Raw genomic sequence first — 22,394 nt, 5'->3', positions numbered from 1 at the left:
AACAGCTTGATATTTTAGAACATTGGCATCTTTGTGACCCAGGACTTGTACTCTAGGTCTAGACCTGACAGCTATGTATCTATCTGTCTGTCTGTCTATCTATCTATCTCTATCTATCTTTCCACGAAGAGATGTGTTTAAGAATGTTCATAAGCATTCTTTATAACAGCCAAAAGCTGCAAACAACCCCAGTGTCCATCAGTAGCAGCTTGGATAAATAAATGTGGTATATTCATTCAGTGAGAAACTTTTCAACAAGGAAAATGAATGAACTACAGCTGCATGCAACAACTTGGACAAATCTCAAAAACACAGCGTTGAATGAAAAAAGACAGATATAGAAATATACATATATTATATATATATATATATATATATATATATATATATATATATAGCACTATATGTATGATTCCACTTACTTAAAATTCAAAAAATAAGTAAAACTAAGCTCTAGTGTTTATGGATGTGTGTATCTCTGCACGTGTACTAAAATGGGTTTTAGTATATATTAGTAAAATCTGAAGCTGAACGTCTGCTGAAATATCTCTACCCCAATAAAAGAAAAGGAAAATGGAAAGCAGCAAAACCCCTAGACTGGAAATGATGATGTGAAGTGACTCTGAAGGAGATGGCAGCTGTTGAGAAATTTGAATGTTCTTGCCATCTAGACTGCTTCTCCCCCATCCGACGAAACAGCCCCACTGAAACCCAGGGTTGGGAGTGGACGTGAGACCTGATGTACATAAAGGGGAGACTAAAAAGGGCCATGTCTTCAGGCTTTGGGGGAAAAAGAAGGAGATGAGAAGGGAAAATTCCAGATCTCCTCTTTGCTATATGGATACAACTGGAAGGGCCTGGACACAACCTCCCTGGCTTCAGAGACTCCGTGGCAAGCCCTATCTTCCTGCACCAACAGTTGGCAGCTGTGAGGAACACCCATTCCATCCCATGCCACTGGCTGGTGACCCATTTTGAAGTTTCCCAGCTCCAAAGAGGTTGAGCATGGACTCTGCTGAGAGGTGCACGAGAGTCTCTGGGCTGATTTTCCTTCTCAGGATTCTTTTCCTGGCATCTCTGTCCCAATTGCATCAATCCCTAGGGACCTGGGCCACTTGCAGCTCTGGACCCCGGTTGCCACAATAGACCCCTTGCCAATTACATAGGAACTTCAGGTTTAACCTAAGAGCTGGAAAGACCATCATAAAGGTAGAGAGAGAATGGGCAGGAGAAGGGGTGTGGAAAGACCAAAAGAGACAGCAGTTGCTTTGTGCCCCATCTCCCAAATGAGGAACTCCTATCTGCTCTGCAGAGTAGGGTGCCAGCCCTGGGAATGATGGCTGCAACTACTCGAGAGCTGAGAATGGAAATAACCAATGGCTGCCATTGGCATCCGGACTGTGCAAGAGAATGATTTACAGAGATGGAGAGAGGCCATCTGGCTGGCCCCAAATTTGATCTACTTTTCCCTCTCATAAATCCACTGTTCACATAAATCTCTGTATTCTCATCCCACCCGTGCTGGGTTCCTTTTTTAAATTTTTCTTTCCTTTTTATTCTTCATGAAAATAAGTAAATCATTGGCAGTCATCCTATACCCATGCCCCAGCCTATGAAGCTCAGGAGCTGGGTCACCAAGAGAGGCTCCCTCTCACCATGAGTCTCTGCCTTCTTCCACCCATAGAAAGAAGGCTTTGCAGACATCTTTGTTCTGGTTGGCTGTGGACACACGGTAGCCTATGCCTTTATTATCGGGTAGATTTTCTGAGAAGGCAGCCAGAGATGAAGTGGAAAGCACATGATATCAGAGCTGGTAAAAATCAGTAATGGACCAGTGGCCCTCCCACTTTCCTTCTGGCCTTGGCCTGCCCTCTAGGCCTGGTATCCTTGCTGGGTCCAGCCATTCTGCTGACAGCCCACATTCCTCACCTTTCCTGACCCTCTCCTCTGCCCTTTTCACATCTTTTAACTTCCATGCCCACCATTCCCCTGAGGACCTGGCCAGTGACTAATTCATCTGATAAATTAATTCAAGCAGATATGCTGGACAGGAATGTATCCTGGGCTCCACACTCAAGCTATTACTTCTAACATGATCTTTGACAAATCATTTCCCTGTTCTGGACCTCAGGTTTCTCACCTGTAAGATGGGAAGACTGTATTAGACAACTTCCAACATTTTGGTCAAGAGTAGAATCACTTAATCCAACACTTTTTTTGGTGAAACCTCCAAATTTTGAAAAGAATGAAAGATGGTGCTTGTTGAAGTTGGAGTGGGCCTTGATCGCTGGCTGAGACACCATGGCTCTAGAGGCATTGCCATTGAACTTGGTGGCACCAAGAAGCCCAGCACCAAGAGATTACTGTTATATAATTAAACTCTAGCTTCTGTCATTTAAGTTGTGTGAATGTATCCTGATCCCCAGAGGAAACTGAGGGCTGAGCCTCAGTTTTTCCAACACCAGAAATGAGCAGGTGGAAACATGATATCTAGGGCCCTTTTAAAGCTATGAGTCCACCATCTCTAATGTATGCTAATGACTGATGGAGGTTTGATGGGCCCCTTAGATACAATTGTTGCACATTCACATTCCTGCAGCACTGTAAGCCAAGGCAGGCCCATGGATTTCAGCTAATGGGGATTTCAGTGGCAAGAGGAAGATCTCTGGCTAGGGAGGCTTCTCAAGAGTAGCATAATTTACAGGGGAGCCTAGTCTGCCTAAATAACCAGAAAAGGCCAGATACTTGGCAGAGTGAATGCAAACCAATCACATCTAGATTTTCACTACCCTGAACATGATGCGTAAACTTCACACCCATTCCTTCATTGCCTCGTGTCTTGTCTTTTGAGGTTACTAAACTCTGTCATTTGAAGCAGGTGGATGTTTGGCTCCATTTGCCTTGTGACCTCATGAGGAGGGTGGGGAAGGCTGAAGACATATGTGAGCTCAACTGTGCAGGCTGCCCCTCCTGTAGAAATGACCCTCGCCTTCACAGTTCATCATTCACCATGACCAGCATGGCTGCGTTGGTCATTGCTGGGCTCTAGTCAAGGTCCTGTTCAAGGACCCTTGGAGGTGGTCTGGTCTCACCCTCCCCTTCTGGTCTACAAAGTCCACATTCACTGACACCCCTTTTAACCATTGCTCTTCCATTTATCTTCCTGGGTCCCAGGGCAGGTGGCTTGGTCTGGTGCTTCTCCCTCACACCAGGTCTCCCACTCCCGCAGGGGCCAAGTTGTGACAATTCTGTGGCCACCAGATGCCCACCATCCCATCCTACCCTGAGACTTTGTGATACCTTACCAGGTCCTGGTCCTGGGTGGGTCCTAAGTCTTCTGTTCCCACAGCTGTAGTCCCAGTTACACCCCAATACTTCCTTCAGCCCCCTAAAGGAGGACACAGGTGCCTTCCAGAAGCCAAAGTGTTCATGTTTCTCTGCAAATATATACTTTTTCATAATCTAAAATCAAGAAATAGAAAGAGCAAGGAAACTTAATTACATTGTCAGCCTGATTTCAGATGGGCTGTGAGCATAGGCTAATTTACAGAGATAAAGCATTTGGGGCAGTGGTTCCCCCACTGTTTATTTTAGCTGTGAGACCATTTCTTTGGGGAAATCTTGGGGGCACGGGCCTCTGTCAGGCCTTCCACCTTCCACCTCTGCCATTCACGCTGATCTCTGAGGAAGCCTAGGGCTCTGAGATGAACAAAGTTTGAAATAACTGGCTGGCGGATGGGATGGGACTTGGGTGTCAAAACGTTGGTTTCTGTTTCTACAAGGTTCAAAATGCTGAAGGAAGCAGGAGTCAGGTCTGGCTATTGTGATTTAGCCTCATGGTCTTTAAAGGCCGATTAGGATCTTACTTGTTGGGAATCAGCATTGTCTTTATTATGGGCACCAGCTTTCTTCCCAGGAGGGGAACAGACAAACCCCTGCCTTCTAGCTGCTAAAAACCAGTATCCTTTGTTGTTTCCAGGCCCTGAAGGATCCCACCCTGGCGGCCAGGAAGGATTTCCAGAGGGAAGCTGAACTGCTCACCAACCTGCAGCATGAGCACATTGTCAAGTTCTATGGGGTGTGTGGCGATGGGGACCCCCTCATCATGGTCTTTGAATACATGAAGCATGGAGATCTGAACAAGTTCCTTAGGTAAGCAAGGATGGCCACCCCTGCCCCTAACCCCCACCAAACCCCTGGGGTTCTCTCTGGAGCCAGAAGTCCTATCGCTCCTCTGAACACTTCAGTCTGGAGATTAGAAATGAAAACAACCTTTCATTCTTCTACATTACCTCCTGAGCAGTTGGATATAGACCTTTGCCCCTGATTTCTAGGGGGGGAAGTTGAGGACGCTATGAAAAGTAACTTGTACTCTTCTTCCTGACTCTAAGGCAGACTAAGAAGAAGGGCAGGGTGTGAAATGGGTCCAAGGAGGGAGATCAGAGGCCCTGCCAGCCTGTAACTTCCAACTTTAAGATTCTAGGGCCAGCCCTCCCCCTGAGGCTCTGAATAGCTTTCTGACTCTGCGCCTTATGTTCTCACTAGCAAAGTGAGGCTAGCACCTTCCACACCTCCTGGAAACCTTTTTGTTGGAGATTTTTTGATGATGAATAAGAAGGTACAAGGTTAAAAAGTCACTGGGAGACAGAGATGGTTGAATCCAAGGGCAGATTTTCCCCCAGATAAATTTAGAACTGGGCTATCCAGTATAGTAAACATATATGGCTATTTAAATTTAAATTTACAATAACTAAATTTAAATGAGATTTTAAAATTCCTCTGTCTCACTAGCCACACTTCAAGTACTCAATAGCCACATGTGGCTAGTGACTACCATATTGGGCAGTGCAGTATAGAACATTTCCATTAATAGAAAGTCCTGTTGGCTAGCACTGTTCTACAAGGATTGGATTTTTTGTAAGAAGGGTTTCCACAAGCCTGGAGCAAGATCATCTGGATTTTGAGGGGCTCCTGATGGAACTTTTAAGAGACTGAGACCCCAAGCAGATGTTCTGGATGGAGTTACAGTGGGGTTTGGGGAGATGTGAAATCTACCTTCCCCAGAGAAGATAGCATCTCACTGATAGAGCACAGTTAGCACTTCTCTGCCTCTCATGCCTGTTACCTCCAAATAGTGCCCAGTGTGGAAGAAGCAGGCATGTGTGAGGGTCTGTGGAATCCAGGGTCCCAGGAAGCACATTGAACACTCAGGCCCTGGACTTTTTTAGGGTGTGGTTCCAATGCTGAGAATGAGATTTCCAGAGCTCAAATGTGGGTTATGGCAAACTCTAGCACACTCCCCAAAACTTGATGAGCATCTCCTTGAAGTGGGATATTCAATTGAGTGCTGTGGTGTTTTGAGGAGTGAATGGAAAGGGTTGGTAGCAGGTTTCCAAAATTGGCCCTAGAGGAATTGGAAAATATCTGTAGGCTTTTCTAGACTTCCTGAACTTGGTTTCACAGTGAAATTTACTCCTTTCCTGAAGAATTGAGTCCTTAGCATAAGAAAGACTTGGGTTCATATTCTGAATATGTCTTAGTGGTGTAACCTGGAGCAAGTTATTAACCCTTAATTCTCTATCCTGGAAAATGAGACTATTCATAACTGCTTCACATGTTTGTTGTTATGAGTATTCAATGACTATATTTGTATAAGGCCTGGACAAGTTTCCCATCTAGCTAGGTGTTCAGTCAATGGTAGCTATGATTAAAAGTATTACAATTATTATTTTATCAGAACTGTGAACCATGGTAGTTTCTAATACGGGCAGCATCCTTTCTCAGGACTCGGGATCTTCCTCTTCCTGTGCTTCCATATCCCTGAGGTCAGAGGGATGTGGTCCATTTTCCATCAAGCCCTCCCCATAGATTCAGTGGTGCCTTCGGCCCCAAGTGCCACCAGCAAGGCTAAAGAACGGTCCTGAGTGCCACTCCATACCACTGTCATGCCTGCTCTAAGGGAACAGGAAGAAAAAGAAAAAGAGAGAAGAAGGCCCTTCCTGCTCTTGCATCTCCCAGTTGGTGCGTTTTAGGGGTGGAATGTGGCTTGTCTGCTGATCCCTCTTCCTTGTGAGCTGATGTAGTAGTTCTCCTTTGGAGGCATGAGGTAGGCAGAGGCCACAGGAGGTAATCAAATGAACGTGTTATATTTAACGGTACCATTCAATGGAAACTGGAGAAGCAGTAAAACAGGCTGAGGTCACATTGTACACCAGGGCTCCTTGGCTCACAACTTCATAAATAAGGGCCCTGGGTGTGGTTACAGCTGACTGGGCTTTCTAGAGAGAAGAGTGAACACTAAAAGTGACTGATATGACAGGGCAAGGTGTTAAGATAACAAATCTGGGCCATGATTTGGGATGGAGCAGGTGCTGTGGCTCCCCAGGTCTCTGCCTCAGGGTCACAGGGTCTCTTCATCCCATCTTGCCATTAACAGAAGTTACCCAATCCTAGACAGTGTGGTGGAGAGGTTAGGAGGTAGTCTGAAGAGCGTTGCTACCCGAAATGTGACCTGTATCAGCCCTTGGAAGCATCAGCACTGGGAAATGCAAATGAATGAGCTCTGCCTAGCCAATCAGAATCGTAGGGGCCCAGGAATTGTATTTAACAAGCCCTCTGGAAACTTAAAGTTTAAAACTCTCTTCCAGAGCCACATGTCACCCATGTGGCCACTGTGGGGCCTCTGTGACTTTGACCAAGTGATCTGATCATTTCGTGCCTCAGTTTCCTTATCTTCAAAATTGGGGTGGGAAGATTGAGTGAATTAATATATAATATTTAAGATACTTAGAGCAGTGTGTGGAACATAGTAAGAGCTGTGTAAGAGTTAATTGTTTTATTAATTGTTCTGTAGTAGACATCAAGAACCTGGGAAGCCCCTGGATAACCATAACATATTCAAGAGTAGATTCATTCCCTGATTTGTTAAAGCATGTCTGCTGTAATCTTAGTTGGGAATCTGGTTGTAGAGTTTGACCATATCCATACTCACAGAATATAATTTTGGGTAGATAGAAATAATCCATAAGTAGACTGAGAAGTGATTTCATTCATTTCTGTGGTGCATTCCAGAGAACAGGAACTCAAGAAGACATTTCCCCTTGATCTCCTTAATTCTCTCTGCCCCCTCTCTTCTGCCCCTAACCCCACAGGGCCCATGGGCCAGATGCAATGATCCTTGTGGACGGGCAGCCACGCCAGGCAAAAGGAGAGCTGGGGCTCTCTCAAATGCTCCACATTGCCAGTCAGATTGCCTCTGGCATGGTGTACCTGGCCTCCCAGCATTTCGTGCACCGGGACCTGGCCACCAGGAACTGCCTCGTTGGAGCTAACCTGCTGGTGAAGATCGGAGACTTTGGCATGTCCAGAGATGTCTACAGCACTGATTACTACAGGGTAAGGTGGCTTCTCCAGATGCAGCAATCCGTGGCAGAGCTAGTGCCTTCTCACATGTCTTTGTCATTGTCCATTAACCCTGTTACTCCGGAGCACACATATACACATCTGTGCCCAGGTATACACTTGATGCTTATCCTTTGGCCACTCCTGCATCTCAACATACCTGTTAATTATTCTCTGGATAGCTCACTCCTCCCTTCCACCTGGATAGGGATACTTGACTATATCCTTACTTTGCAATGACATATGCACTGTGTTCTTACTTCCATCAATACTCATTCTTCATGCAAACAGATACATACACACACACACACACACACACACACACACACACACACATCCCCAAATGCACACATGGACGAGCTCAACTAGGTGCTACATTTTAACATCTTTCAACTCAGTTCCCTATCCAGCCTCACCCACGACACATTTTATTCTTTAACATTATTTGGTGAGCTTATAGGCTTGTTTTCAAAGGTAGATCTTGATAAGAAGTCAGAACCCAACATAAAGTAGCAAAAATGGTTAACTTATTGCTGAGTTATCCAAATGGCATAGGAAAGATGAGGGAAGGATGCAGTTTCTCAATGCCAACTTTGGAGAGAGGTACAGGTGGGCCTTAGGAAAAGCTTTGTGATTGTGAGAGGAGATATCACGTTCAATTTTACCTCTATAAAAGTGTCTACTTTATATTAATAGGTGTCTTATTTTGCTCCCTTTTGTATTTGGGAATCATCTTCCCATGGATCAGAGAGTGGTTCTGACAATGTTATTATTGCCAGGGAAAGGATGGGTGGGCCTGAGTGGCATTTATTCCCCAAAGGAGAAATATGGATGCAACCTGTACACAGAGATAGGATAACTTCTGCAAGCTGATTGGGAGGCAGATGCCTCAAATATATGGAAGATTTACTTTGGGGTCTTTGAATGGGTAAGGAGTTTGGATGGTGTATAAGGAGAGGGTGGGGCAATGTTTTGGAGGTTGAGAGGCATGGCAGCCATTTCCCTCATCTTCTTTGTACAGAATGAATGATCATATTGTGAATCAAAGGACCTAGATATATGTCTTTTTGGCCTGAGCACGGTGTGTCAGGAGGCTGGGGGTTTGGGGTTGGCATCTGTAAATCAATTCTGTCTGGATGCTCTTGATGGCTTTGCCTAAACAACATTGCCCAGACGTTATAAGGGATCAGTCAAGACACTTTATTTTAGCCATAACCTGGAGAAAAATGGAATATTTGAGAAATTCCTTTTGTGGCTAAAAATGGACGAGTTCATGGTATGGTATGACCAAAAGATGGCAGATGACAGACCATCATGAGAATATGAAGCAAAGTAGACCAAACAGTAGCGAAGGTAGAAAGTCTGCAGAAAACTGGGCAGTTTCTCTAGCTACCTGCCCAGTCCAACATCCCTAGATATGGAAAAAGGAGCATGATGTAGCAATAGGCACAGACTGATGGGCAGGGCTGACCTTCCAGGAAATATCAAAGTGGAGTCTTTCTTTTGCATCTAGACCAATTTTTTTCAGTCATTTCCAAGAGAGGCATCGGTGTGGTTACTAAGGGCCCATGGGTCATAGATTTCTTGAGTCTAGCTGGAGCTGGCACCGTTTAATTGCTTCTTCACTCTGCGTAATGGGGTTTGCTGGCCTGTCTGGCTGAGCTCAGATTTATGTTGGTGTTGATAAAAGCAAGGGATGGATCATTGTTTTTCTGTGTGAGGCAGATGTTTGATTTTACCAGTCTGGTTTCCACTGGCTTTACCAGGGTGTTGGGAAACAGTATCTGACCAGAATGTTTGCAAACTCAACTTTAAGCTTGCTTCAAGGAGTGCAGTTAATATTCCTTGATTTTGATTTAAAAGAGAGAAGAAAAAAAAGATTACATCTCCAAACGATCCTGCTGTGCCCTGACTTGAACAGTTGTGAACTGTTGCTCTTTATACCTGGGAGAGCTACAAGGAGTAAGTCCATCTCGTTTCTGTGGGCTCCAGGGCAGATTGGAATTCAAGGATGGGAGAGTGAGGTGGGAAAATGTTCACATACCAGGCATCTGCAGTTCCCTTTTCATGAGTTATAAGCCAGGTATAAGCAGAGGCCAGCTGGCTTGAAAATGTGTGTCTTTGGTCCCAAGGAAGTATAAAATAAAAAAAGGATAGCTGGGACTTCCCTGGCAGTCCAGTGGTTAAGACTCTGCCTTCCAATGCAGGAAGCGTGGGTTCGATCCCTGGTCGGGGAACTAAGATCCCACATGCCATGGGGTGCAGACAAAAACTTGAAGTAAAAACAAAAACAAAAACGGATAGCTATTGCAGTAAAAACACAATGCACCATTAGAGAACTGCATATCCACTCATGGTGGGTAGATATTATACTCTGCATATTCAAAGAGCAGCTTGTGTCATATCTTCATATTCAGTACAGGTGCTCACAAGGTCCTCATGTGTACACAGCCCCTCCCCCTCCCTCACCTTCTGTAAAACAAAAGGCAGAAGTAGACTTGCCTGAGGTCATATCAGTAATAAACCGTGAAGTCTTGTTATCCGTATTGGAAGATATCAAGGTGACAAGGGAGTTCTGTATTTGGGCCCAATGTTACCTATGTTCACATCCTAACACTGCCATTAACAGCCATGGGACCTCAATGTGCTTTCCTGAGACTTCTATTTAATTTCCCCATTTTTCAAATGAGGACAAACATGGTCTCTCAGTCAGGTTATTTTTGATGTTAAGCAAGCCGATCTGTGTAAAGAGCCTGGAATACACTACGTACTGGATAAACTATTGTTTATTTTCCTTAGTCCCCTTCACACCCAAAGCAGGAGAACCTCAGGGATAATCTTATTTCCACATGTAATCCTTGGGTCAGAGAGAAGGACCTACTGACCACTGGAAAATGAAACTGGGATCGTGTAGCTGCCCCAAAGGAGCAGAGTCTTTATGTTGACCACCTCTGGAAAATTTCCTTCCCAAGATTTCAACTTAAATAGAAATACTGGGTCATCAGTACTTGCCTGTTCTTCTGGTCTGTGTTTATATGGTCTTGCTCATGAATCTTAGAGCTAAGTCCATGTTCAGGTGATTTATGAAAGATTTTTTTTGTTTGTTTGGTACACTGGCTGAGACTCTGGGGGAATACAGTGATTTATTAGATAGCAAGAACGCTGAAGGATTCTCTCTGCCATCTGACACCAGGACAGGTTCGCACCTCTCGGCTACCATACGTTACTGAAATCTGTCGGGCCTGGGAGTTTGCTGATTTCTGGTACCTAACACAGCTAAATGCAGATAATTCAGGCATGTGTGTGTGTGTGTGTGTGTGTGTGTGTGTGTGTGTGTGTGTGTGTGTGCACGCGCGCGCGCGCTCATCTGCCCAGTGTAGGTTCCAGGGTGTGTATAGGAGGGCAGAGGGGGAGGAGGAGATAAACTCGTCCTTCTATTCTTCCTTTTTAATTTTTTAAAACAAAGAGCTGCCATTTGGCTCATGCACAGGTGATATGAAAATGATGTACAAAGGTGAACTGCCTAATTCCCTGTTACATATTTACAGAGAGAAAACAAACATCTCTGCACCAGAGTGAGCGCCAGAGCGATTTGTTCTCGCTTCTTAAGACTATGCCCCATGACAGATCCCTTTTCCTTGTATGGGTCACTGACTCATACACTTCTGAGACTGCCTTTAACCTGGCTTTGACAACGGTGGGGTTTTGTACCATTATATCTTTCTCAGAATATCAGACAACACTAAGAGTTTAGGGCTCAAATCTGGAATTAAAGAAAGTCCTGAAGAAGGGGAGGTTGGGATTCCAGAATAGAAAAGTTTTCAGATGTTTTGATTTGGAGGGGAGGCGGTATGCTGATACAGGAAGAATGAGGGTGGAAGAGATTGGTGCTCTGATCCTACTGACCCAGAGGGCCAGGAGTGCACCTTCCTGTTAACTCTGCTGTCCTCCGTGCCCGGCACATAGAACTTGGCAGACACCGAATAAAAATATGAACAAATGCATGAAAGATTGAATGAAGTCAGAATGGGAATTCAGAGTTAGGCAGGAAGTGGATTAGGCCAGACCAAGAGGATCCTGAATAGGCATCACTTTTGTGGAGGGGGCTTCCATGCCCTTCAGGGCCAAGCATCGGGATCCCTTCAATAGGCTCCCCAGTTGAGATCTAGGGCAGATCTTATGTGTTCCAGCTACACCTAATAGTGACAGAGGTGACAACCAGAATGATAGCAGCAGAGAATCAGTGGATGAATAACTCTGCTCTTGAATCCCATCTGATTCTCCTGTCTCCTGGGGCTCCCTGCTTGATCATGTAAGCCCTCACACCAAAACCAGCTGAAGGAGACATGCTCATTTTACACATGCTGATTGTGGGGCTTTGCACTTTCTCACCAGCCTCTTAGTGCTCTACTGGGAAAGGAATAGGGTCTTCTGAAATCTTCCGGGTCAGATATTACTGGCCTCCGTTTTATAGTTAAGCCTTTGAGAGGTTGGTGATGTGTTCAAAACCTTGAGATTCTCCAGCAACAAGTCAGTGTTACAGCCTTTATACAGCCTTAGGATGAGTGATCCACTCTGTACATTTGCTAAACTTGTCCATGCTGGTTTATTTCCCCTTGTGCCAGATCCCCTAGCCATTGAGAATGTCCATGTGCTGGGGACAGGATTCAATACAATTCCCTGACTATGTGCAAAGATGAAGAGAATGCGATCTGTATTCCCAAGGAAATGAAATTTTCATAGGGAATATAAAACAGGATGAAAATTTGTAATTCCACCATAACACAATAGGGTTACCAATTTCAAAAGCCCATCTAATTAGAGGGATGATTTGGGTCTTGAGGCAGTCAGTGGGTTGAATTTTAGGAGGAATAAAGATAGCTTTGAAATAGGTAAACCAGGAGAGTGATCTGGAACAGTGTGTCACTCAACCAGCCAAACCTGAGGATACATGAAAGATGCATGCAAGGATGTTTGTAAAGGAAGGATGGGACCACTATGGCAGCTCTTGAAAGGCCACCTGTTCTGACGTGGGTAGCTGAAGGACAGTCATGGAAAGTTTGTCATCTGTTTTAGTGTAAATGAGGCTCTGTGAGGACCAGTCATCAGGCAGTGGCGTGTAGGAGAGACGGCTGGGACCCGAGGCCACTAAAGCCATGGCAATGGTCCAGGGAAGAGGCAATACGGCTGTTTGCTGTGGGGTTAGCAGTGGAGTGTGGAAGAGAAGCCATCGGAATTAGTAGGGCTGGGAAAGGTGAACTCAAGGCTAGGGCCTGGGAACTCAAAGCCTCTATCTGTTTTGTATTGTAACATTGAAAAAGAATAACAGTGAAATGGAGGGTCGGGATGGATTTTTTACAAATGCATCTTTTAGGCCACCTAGTCCATTCTGCATCCCTAGAGTGTTAAAAGCAGATGAACAAATGCCAAATCATTCAATTTTAAAGAAACGTGAAGCTGGAAGGAGCCTTAAATGTCATCTGTTTCACCCCTGTGGCCCCTGGCAGAACAGCTTCAAAATCATTCTCGACAGATGGTTTGCTTGCTCTATTCTGGTGCATCTCCTGGGATTCCACTGACTCCCCCTTATTCCTTACAGCTGTGGCAAAGGGAAGCTATCATTAGTGAGAGATTTATCTATATTTTTCTTTCTAATTCATAACACCCTTTAGAAGCGGGAAGTTCTCAGTTATGTCTAGCCAGAATTTTACCTGCTGCAAAATAAGTCTATAGTGTCCTATATCCTTAGAGGAGATAAACACAGTTTATATTATAAAACAGGCATTATAACACTCAGGAAAACGTGAAGAAGATGCTCATCGAGACCAAAATACATAATTGGTTGTTTTTTATTTGCTGGAGGGGAATCAGTGGGATATAAATATCTCCCTCCCTTGACATCCCCCCAAAATAATATCCTCTTTCTGAGAGCAGTTTCCAGGGGTCTCCTAAATTTGGTTTCACTTCCCTGTAATATTAAAATCTAGTTGTTTCCTTTTGTCAGTGACAGTGGTGCAGGCATGGGATAGATGCTATCAGAGTTAGCCTGATCTCCATGGGGACAGATATTGCGGAAATATAAGGGCAGGGAGAATCCTCATCAGAAATTTTCAAGAACTTGAGGCATGTTTATACTGGAACCCAACCTCAAGAAAGAGAGGAGAAGGCAGCAGGGTGTTGATTCACTTTATCCTTCTCTGCTCCTGTGGATGGTGGGGATAGCAGCCTCTTTATAACTTGACAGTGGCGAGTATTGTAACAGACCCGGTTTGGGGTCCTCAAGTATAAAGGGCTTTTTTTTTTTTTTAATGGCAAACTGAATATATAACATATAAACATACATAAATTTCCATACAAATATCTTCTCTACCAGCTGTAATTAAGATATTTGCATGTAAAGAGAACAGTATGTTCCCTTGACTTCCTCCTAGTAGGGGATCGTATTTCTCTCCTAATCCTCAAAGCCCAGGATTTTGTGATCTGAGTCTAAACAGGAGGAGGAGGAGGAGGACTGGGTCAACATAGCATTTGATATTCAGAATTTTAAACAGAGTTTTTACTCCCGGTTGTTTATTTTTTAAGTTTAGCCCGTCCCACAGGACAAAGTTGAGGTGGGGATGGGGAGAACCCAAGAGAAAATGGGCAAAGTACCCACTAATTCTGGAGTCCAGCAGATAGATATTCCTTTGAATCCTGAGCTTCTGCTTATGAGCTATGTGGCCTTAGGAAATTTTCTTAAATTCTCTAAGCCTTAGATCCTCATCTGAAAAAAAAAAAAAAAAAAAAAGAGAACAATTTCTTCTTTTGTGGGGGTTAAATAAGATAATGTATGCAAATTGCCTGGTACCTATTAGGCACTCAGTAGATGGTAGTTATTATTCTATGTAAATGAATAAGGTAGAAATTATATACAGATCTTCCTCGACTTACGATGGGGTTACTTCCTGATAAACCCATTGTAAGTTGAAAATATCCTAAGTCAAAGAGGCATTTAATACACCTAAGCTACTGAACATCATGACTTAGCCTCACCTACCTTAAACGTGCTCAGAACACTTACATGAGCCTACACTTGGACAAAATCATCTAACACAAAGCGTATTTTATAATAAAGTATTGAATGTCTCTTGTAATTTATTGACTACTGTACAGAAAGTGAAAAATAGAAGGGTCGTATTGGTATAGAGTAGTTCTAAGTGTGTGGGTTGTGATCTCATGGCTGACCGGAAGCTGAGGCTCATTGCTGCTGCCCAACATCACGACAGAGTATCCTGCTGCATTATCACTAGCCCAGGAAAAGATCAAAATTCAAAATTCGATGTACTATTTCTACCTACTGTGTATCACTTTCACACTATGCTGAAGTTGAACTGTCATAAGTTGGGGACCATCTGTATAAGAAATGTTAAATAATTTAAAGTTACTTACAAGCCAAGATATTTCCTATTATGGTCTTTGGTGCTAGATCCTAACATTGAAGGGGAGAAGAGCCTCCTTAAGAGAACTCAGGGAGATAAAAACAAAGCCACTCACTCTTCCAGGACTGATGTAGACCACTGGAGGTGGTCTGTTGGAAGCCCAGGAGGAAAAAGAAAGCACTTCTAGTTGGTCAAAGGAAGAGCTTTCCCATTTCGGACCTGGTAGCTCCAAGAAGAAGCTAACTTTTGATAACCCTAACCATGAATTCTGTGGTAAACAAAGGCCTTCAGAACTAGAGCTCATTCTCCAGGCCTCCTGAGTGTGTGATGCCCCTTGTTACCCTAGAGGAAGATGTTAGGGTCATGTGCCCTGGAGCCTTGGGGATAGAGACAAGGCTGGTTAAAGCCCAGTCCTTCCTCCTTTTTCTCTCTTATTATATGCAACTCGATGGCCACTGCTCATTCCTGTGCATAACATGAGATAATGGATATTCAAGAGCTTTGTGAACTGTTGGCTTGGGTGCTGCTGATTTTATCATCACTTCCACCACCACCATTACCACCATCACCAGCAGTATAGTCTGCTTAGTAAATGATCATAACTCTGGAAAAAAGTTCATCATCATCCTAAACTTGATTGGCAGTGGTTGTCAGCAGGCCATCTCTTCCACTCTGCCAATCACCATGACAACCTCTCCTCCACTGAGTCATGCTCTCCAGCCTCTGTAGCCAGGATGGACCTTTGAGTTGTGGCCCAGTTTGTTCTTGAAGTCAATCATTTTCTTACTCAATGGGTCAATCCCCAACTTCCTGATCTTTGTATTTATTTAGTTAGTCATGTCCCTGAGTCATCTGAGTACATGCATGTCCTGTAGCCCTCTACAGCATAAATTCCCTTAAAGGCAAAGGAACCCACTCCATTTTTATCATAGTGGTGTTTCACATAAAAGGCGCTTAATAAAAGTGCTTAATTTAAAAATGAATTACCCTATGCCAAGTGTTTGTGATGGGTGAGGAATAACGGCCATTATTCCTTAACGGTCCTATAATGGTCCCCACTTGCCAGGTATCAATAGTCAGTATGTGGGGATTCTGGGTAGGTATATCTGGAAGATGCAGTGGTGTCACCTAAGAAAAAGCCAGCAGGATCTGATTCCCTACCAAAGGCCCAAACATCTGCTTATCAGTGAAAAGGCCTGAGAGAATGTCTCACAATAATTAAAACACCCATGAGACTGCAGTTAGCACCAGGAAGACAATTTATTAATGTGCACAGGGGACCAGATTATTGAAAGGCTGTGTGATCAAAGCATTCACTCCCAGTAAGCCAGCCTGTGTGGGGAGCCTGACCGCATTGAGAAGGTTACATGAGGAAGAAATCAGAGCAAGGGAGTCAGATGAATCAAATGGTCAGTGTCATCTAGCTAAGAAATTCTGATAAATCATTATTGATCTGATAGCAAGGACTTCTTGGCTTCCTAGTCTTCTGCTTAAATCCTCCTCTCTCCCCTGACTGAAGCCAGGAGGGGATGAACATTGCCACCATCAAATTCCATGCCCATCCTTTTGCAGGTCTCTATGATCATATTCTTTTATTATCTGCATCAATCAGTGTACAACTGAGCCGTGATGGCCTGGAAGGCACTCAGGCTTTTTCAGACAACCTTGGATGTAAACTCGCATTTTCATCCATTTTATGCTGATCTTAAAGTGACCAATTGTATTTTCTTCATTTCCAGACACTTGGGAGGGGTCACTTTATTGTCAGAGTGCCTCATGCTTTCCATGTCACTGGATTTCCTTTATACCTAAAAATGACTCGTTTTGTTGCTTTTAAGTCTAATTGCCTTGTTACCAAGTACTATATGCCCCAGGGATGGCAAGTAGATCTCAGGTACGTGTTCTGATGACTGGTAGTGACTGCTTAGAGTAGAGTGACGAGAAGAGCTAGGTGGCTGCATCTAGAGTCAGTGAAAAAGCATGTGGGATCAGCGGGTATGTCTACCATGAGCATAGGAACAGGGATGCTGGTACCTGGCTCATATTGTTCCAGTCCTAGACTATCCCATCCTAATTAATGTCCTCAATTCAGAGACTCTACTGGACCCTTTTAGTCATGCTCTAACCTTAGCTTCTCACAACTGGAGGGACTGTAATAAGGCATAGGTGTGAGTTTATTGACTGCACCAATCTTTATTTTTTTGGCCAACAAAAAGAAAGCTGCATTTATTTATTTATTTATTTAACATCTTTATTGTAGTATAATTGCTTTACAATGGTGTGTTAGTTTCTGCTGTATAACAAAGTGAATCAGCTATACATATACATATGTTCCCATATCTCTTCCCTCTTGCATCTCCCTCCCTCCCACCCTCCCTATCCCACCCCTCTAGGTGGTCATAAAGCACCGAGCTGATCTCCCTGTGCTATGCGGCTGCTTCCCACTAGCTATCTCTTTTACATTTGGTAGTGTATATATGTCCATGCCACTCTCACTTCATCCCAGCTTACCCTTCCCCCTCCCTATGTCCTCAAGTCCATTCTCTACGTCTGACTGTACCAGTCTTAAAGGATCAGGTACAGGGGGAGGGGTTTGCCAGGTGGGCTTGCATTACTGGAGCTAACTTAGGTATATTTGCCCAAGTTCACATCGATGGGACTAGTATCCCAATATCCTAAATTATCTTCTACTAGCCTTTTTCACACACTTTAGCATTTAGCAGTTGCTGTTGTTTTAGAAGTTATGTTATACAGCAAAAGTGCCTAGTTCTTGGTAGATTTGGTTCCTTGTTCCACTTTGCCAAAGTTTTCTGTGGCCTAGAAAGAACTCTCCCTTCCAGTTCTATGTCACCTGCAACTTTTATCAATATACCAGTGATGACTTTAAACATATTTTTAATATTTTGGAAACTTGAATAGCTCAAGACTTGGGTTTACTGCTAGAGTCCTGCTCTCAAGCACATGTTGATCCAATTATCAGCATCCTTTGAACGTAGCCATTCCATGGTTATGACTCCACCCAATTGGACTGTCCTCCTACATCCATTAACCTCTTTGGTTCCTAAGCCAGTTGTGAGAGCCCTTGATAAATGCCATGAAATTTGGGTAAGTGATCTACACTGGCAAACTCATGAAATCCTGGCTAGAAATCAACTTGGAGGTCATCTTGTTGAAGCCACTTATTTGACAGATGGAGACACTGAACTCCAGATAAAGAGCAGGTGTTTCTCGAGCTCATGCATCTATTTGGTGGTAGAGTTAAAATAAGAACGTTGGTCTCCCATCTCACAGGTCCAGTGCTTCTCTTTGGCCATCATCAAAGGACTTTGAGGTCAACCAGGCTATTGTTATTATTCCTACTTACCGACCAGTAAACCGAGGCTCAGAGAGATTGGTTGGTATTCCTCAGATTGCACAAAAAAGTTGGGCAGGGCAGAGCTGGTTTCCATATTCTGATCCTAAGTAAGGTTTTTTAAAGAATGTGAGGCCATTTGTGAATAGACATTTTAAATGGTTTAACAGTATAGTACTGTCTCCATAAAGTTAGGTAGAGTTGAAAGTTGGAAGTGGCAGAGTAATTTAAGGAACTATTATGCTTATGCCAGGAACTGTGTCAAATATGTATTTTTGTAATGCTATGAAATATTAGGCCAGATTCACCCTCTCCATATCAACAGATCCACATATCTGCATTCTTTCTCACTTCCCTCACACCTCACCATCTGTCACCTGCCCTGTTTCTAGCCCACCTCTTGCTGTGACTGTTTGTCTCACTCTATCTTGAAGTCTTTCTTTCTGTCTTCTATGCTCTCTTTTACTTTAAAGAAAACTCTTCATTTGACCTTTCTGCCACCTCCAACTTTCATTTGTCTCCTCAACTACTATAATAGGTTGTGTTTATCTTCTGTCTTAATTTTTAAGCTTCTAATCTTACCCCTTCCTTGACTCTGCATTTTGGGGTTCACTAATTATTTCACCACGACCAAATTCAGATTCTTTTCCTCTAAAGAGTCTAATCCTTTTTTGAACTAACTGTTGAATGACATTATCAATAACTGCCCCATTCCTTCTCCCGCCCCTCCGCTCCCCCCCTGCTTAACATCCTTGTTCAATGCCTTAATGATGCTCTATGATCTACTCCCCTTTATAGCCATTCTTTACCTCTTCCACCGGTTTCTCTCCTTCCCATTGGAAGTTCTAGTGCCACCATTTTAGACATCTACTTTGGAAAGCTCACACACTCACATGGTTATAACCCTTTCTTGCTTTTGTGCAGAAGCTGTTTGAATTTACATTTTTAGCTTCTACCTCTTCTCTCTTTGATTGCTTAACCTGTAAGTCTCCCCTGGACAGTTCATTGGTGATTGAAACTTGTTTCGTTGGAGATACTACTCACCGTGGTGACCTCCTACTTCTCAAATAGGTGCTCCTCAGCCGTCTGGTGGCATGAACAAAAACTCTTTTGGGAGGTTCCCAGAATGGGAGTCATTTTTGAACTTGTCTCTTCCCCATTTGTACCTAATTCTTCACCAAATCCTGTTATAACTTTCTTCATAGCACCTCAGCATCACTTGTTCTTTGAATGTTGGCAGGAACGATCCTAATTCACACCCTGATCAGACCAACACTTGGATCAGTGCATGCACCTTCAGTCTCAGAGCCCTCCATCCCATACTTCTCAAACTTTTCACCATTCTGCCTGCTTGTTTAAAGGCTAGGGGAAATATGATTTCTCAGAAATATACATTTCTCACCCTGCACTCTGCCAGTCTCCTTCCTGTTCCCTCCCAAAAGAAGCCCCCTGACACCTAGCCAGCCTGTCCCTCATTCCACAATGGCACTCGCTCATTTCCATTGTTTCATAAGGACTTCTGCATCAGTTTGCTAGGGCTGCTGTAACAATGTACCACAAAAGTCTGAGATCAAGATGTTGGCAGGGTTGGTTTCTTCTGAGGCCTCTCTCCCTGACTTGTAGACGGCCGTCTTCTCCCTGTGTCATCACATCATCTTCCCTCTGTACATGTCTGGGTCCAAATGTCCTAGTCTTCTAGGTAACCAAGTCATATTGGATTAGGGCCCACCCTGATGACCTCTTTTAACCTTAACTACCTCTTTAAAGACCCTTTCTATACATCTAGTCACATTCTGGGGTACTGGGGATTAATACATAAGAATTTGGTGGGAGGACAGAATTCAGCCCATAACATCTTCTTTTCCCAACTTCCCATGTGCTCTTTTTCTCATCTCCCCCTTTGTTTTTTCTCTCTGTCTGTTCCTCACTGCCATTAAAACCCAGTGATGGGGCTTCCCTGGTGGCGCAGTGGTTGAGAGTCCGCCTGCCGATGCAGGGGACACGGGTTCATGCCTCGGTCTGGGAGTATCCCACAGGCCGTGGAGCGGCTGGGCCCGTGAGCCATGGCCGCTGAGCCTGCACATCCGGAGCCTGTGCTCCGCAATGGTAGAGGCCACAGCAGTGAGAGGCCCGCGTACCACAAGAAAAACAAAAAACCCAATGATATCCATTTCATTGTCCTCATGGGATGGTCTCCTTGGCATTGCCCTATTGGTTTACACACACAGATGTATTGCTTCGTGAATGTTCTTCTTTTATGATTCATTCCTATGCTTCTCTGCCTCTGGTTTGACTGAGAGCAGGGACTGTGTCTCTTGTCTTCTGTCCACAGCTCTTGATTTGGGAGGTGCTTGAGAAATGCTATTGTTAAGGTACCTTAAGATCCTTCTCTAAGGCAGCCTGATAACACCCCCTCCTCTGACTTCTCAAGAGGCTTTTTGAGGGAAAACGGTTTTTCCTAAGTGGTAACAGGGAAAATAAATGGTGATTCTGTTGACAGCAAGGAGGAGGAGGCCTGAGGCTCTATACAGATGACATCCTGTTAGCTCACCTCCTTTCCAAATTGGAAAGACAGGAAAGGGCATCTGGGAGAAAAACCCGTAAAAGTAGTGATAAATTCAGTGATTTTTCTGCTGAAGACAAATATGTCCTCAGAAGCTTTGGAGAAGGTGCTATTTCTTGACCTAAAGGGATGAAAATTCTAGGTAAAATCTATCTCCTTTCAGAGGGTCAGTTGGCTGGAAGGCTTATCTGGTCAGGAGTAGAACCCTTGGAGGGAAACCAGTTGGATCTTGGTGGCTCACAAAGGAAGATGCTGGTTGTCGTGTACTAGGAGTGGTGTGATGGTGTGTCTGCCTAGCCATGGACTCCTGAGTGAAGGGCAGTTGGGGTGAGTTGATGCAGTCAGCCTTTCTCTGGAGTAACATGGGAGACGTGTTTGGAAGCTGTGGCCAAGAGAGACATGACATTCAGTTAAGGATATACCCACCTCCCTTCTCCTCCTTGCTTTCGTCCTTCCATGCTTCCTTCCTGTGCCTTCATCCCTTTCTTCTCTCTTCCCCTGCCCCCCTCTCTCCCCCATTCACTGTCAGGAAGGGCTATGCCAGAAGGGCCCACTCAGCGTGTCATGGCAGCGGCAGAGGCTAGAAGCATCGGCAGCTTCCACAGTGAGTCTGGATTTCGTTTCTGGGGTCAGGGGGCTGGGCAGTCCACACACAAACTGACAGCTTGCAGACTTTGGAGAGGAACTTCCATGGGCTGGGGCTGCTCCCCACCTCTCTTCCCCTGCCTCCCATCATGGGGACATCGTTTAACATTCATGGAAGTTTCCTGCCAAAGGCTTTGATGTGCTTCGGATGTCTCATGGGCAAGAAGCATGGTGGGGGTGGGGGTGGAGGGGCCGGGGCCATGTTCTGCTAAAATGAGGTGCACATCTGGGAGAGCCACCGGAGTTCATATGGCTGCCAGGGATTCTGTCCGGGCCTGCGCGTGTGGTAGAGGCTGGAGGCTCTGCATGGACTGTGGTTTGGCTGCTTTCTTGCGTTTCAGGAAGGGTGCCTTGAGTTTTGAATACACATTGGATGCCTACACTCCCTAAGAGACTCCCTTTAAGGAACTAAGAGTACCACATAGACTTCAGGGTCTGAAAAACTGGAGGTGTCCCCGTTGACCTCAGGTGAAGCTTAGTCTAAGAAATTTGATGTTCAGGATAGTTATTACAGAGCTCCATAACTGAATCATATCCCTGAGTATTGAGGGGAAGGTTTTCCCCCTCCCTATTTTAATTTCTACAGTAGTTTCTGGAGTGGAGATGGCCATACTGCAGCATTAGTCAAAGTTCCATCTGTCTTGCCTTGATCATCAGGCAGAAGTGGATAGCTTCCTTCCACTTTTTGCCTAGAGGCTGTTGTTTCCTTCTATTTGGGGAATGGTCCACTTGGGAAAATAGAACCACAAAATTTACCTACCCAACCTTAAAAATCCCACACAGACTAGGAGATACGAGATCTTCTTGCCATCTCGAGATGCTTTCCCACAGGCCAGATGCTGTTTACAGACACTAACTGGGTGTGTTGTAGTTCATTTTTAGGAGAGAAGCCTCTGGTTTCTATTACATGACATTATCCTGATGTCAGTCTTCTGGGCAGGTGAACGGGGTTGCTTTTACAATTCCATTCATTTCTCTCGTGAGTTGGTTAGGGAGGTAAATTAAGCATAGCTTC

General features: G+C 44.4%; 1 protein-coding gene across 4 annotated transcripts in view; it reads left to right on the top strand.

Annotated features, from left to right (window-relative positions):
* Positions 1–22,394, top strand: part of NTRK3 (neurotrophic receptor tyrosine kinase 3) — a 369,790-nt gene that overhangs the window by 323,132 nt on the left and 24,264 nt on the right. For 3 of the 4 annotated variants that reach the window (XM_067029586.1, XM_059056983.2, XM_067029585.1), the window contains exons 15-16: positions 3,980–4,152; positions 7,152–7,395. In XM_067029586.1, the coding sequence (XP_066885687.1) occupies positions 3,980–4,152; positions 7,152–7,395 (417 nt within the window). Of the gene's footprint in view, positions 1–3,979; positions 4,153–7,151; positions 7,396–21,263; positions 21,339–22,394 lie in introns of all 4 variants that reach the window. The other variant, XM_067029584.1, reaches the window with a different exon arrangement.

Source organism: Kogia breviceps, chromosome 3 (assembly GCF_026419965.1).
Source record: "Kogia breviceps isolate mKogBre1 chromosome 3, mKogBre1 haplotype 1, whole genome shotgun sequence".
NCBI lineage: Eukaryota > Metazoa > Chordata > Mammalia > Artiodactyla > Physeteridae > Kogia > Kogia breviceps.
This window is presented reverse-complemented; position numbering and strand designations above follow the sequence as displayed.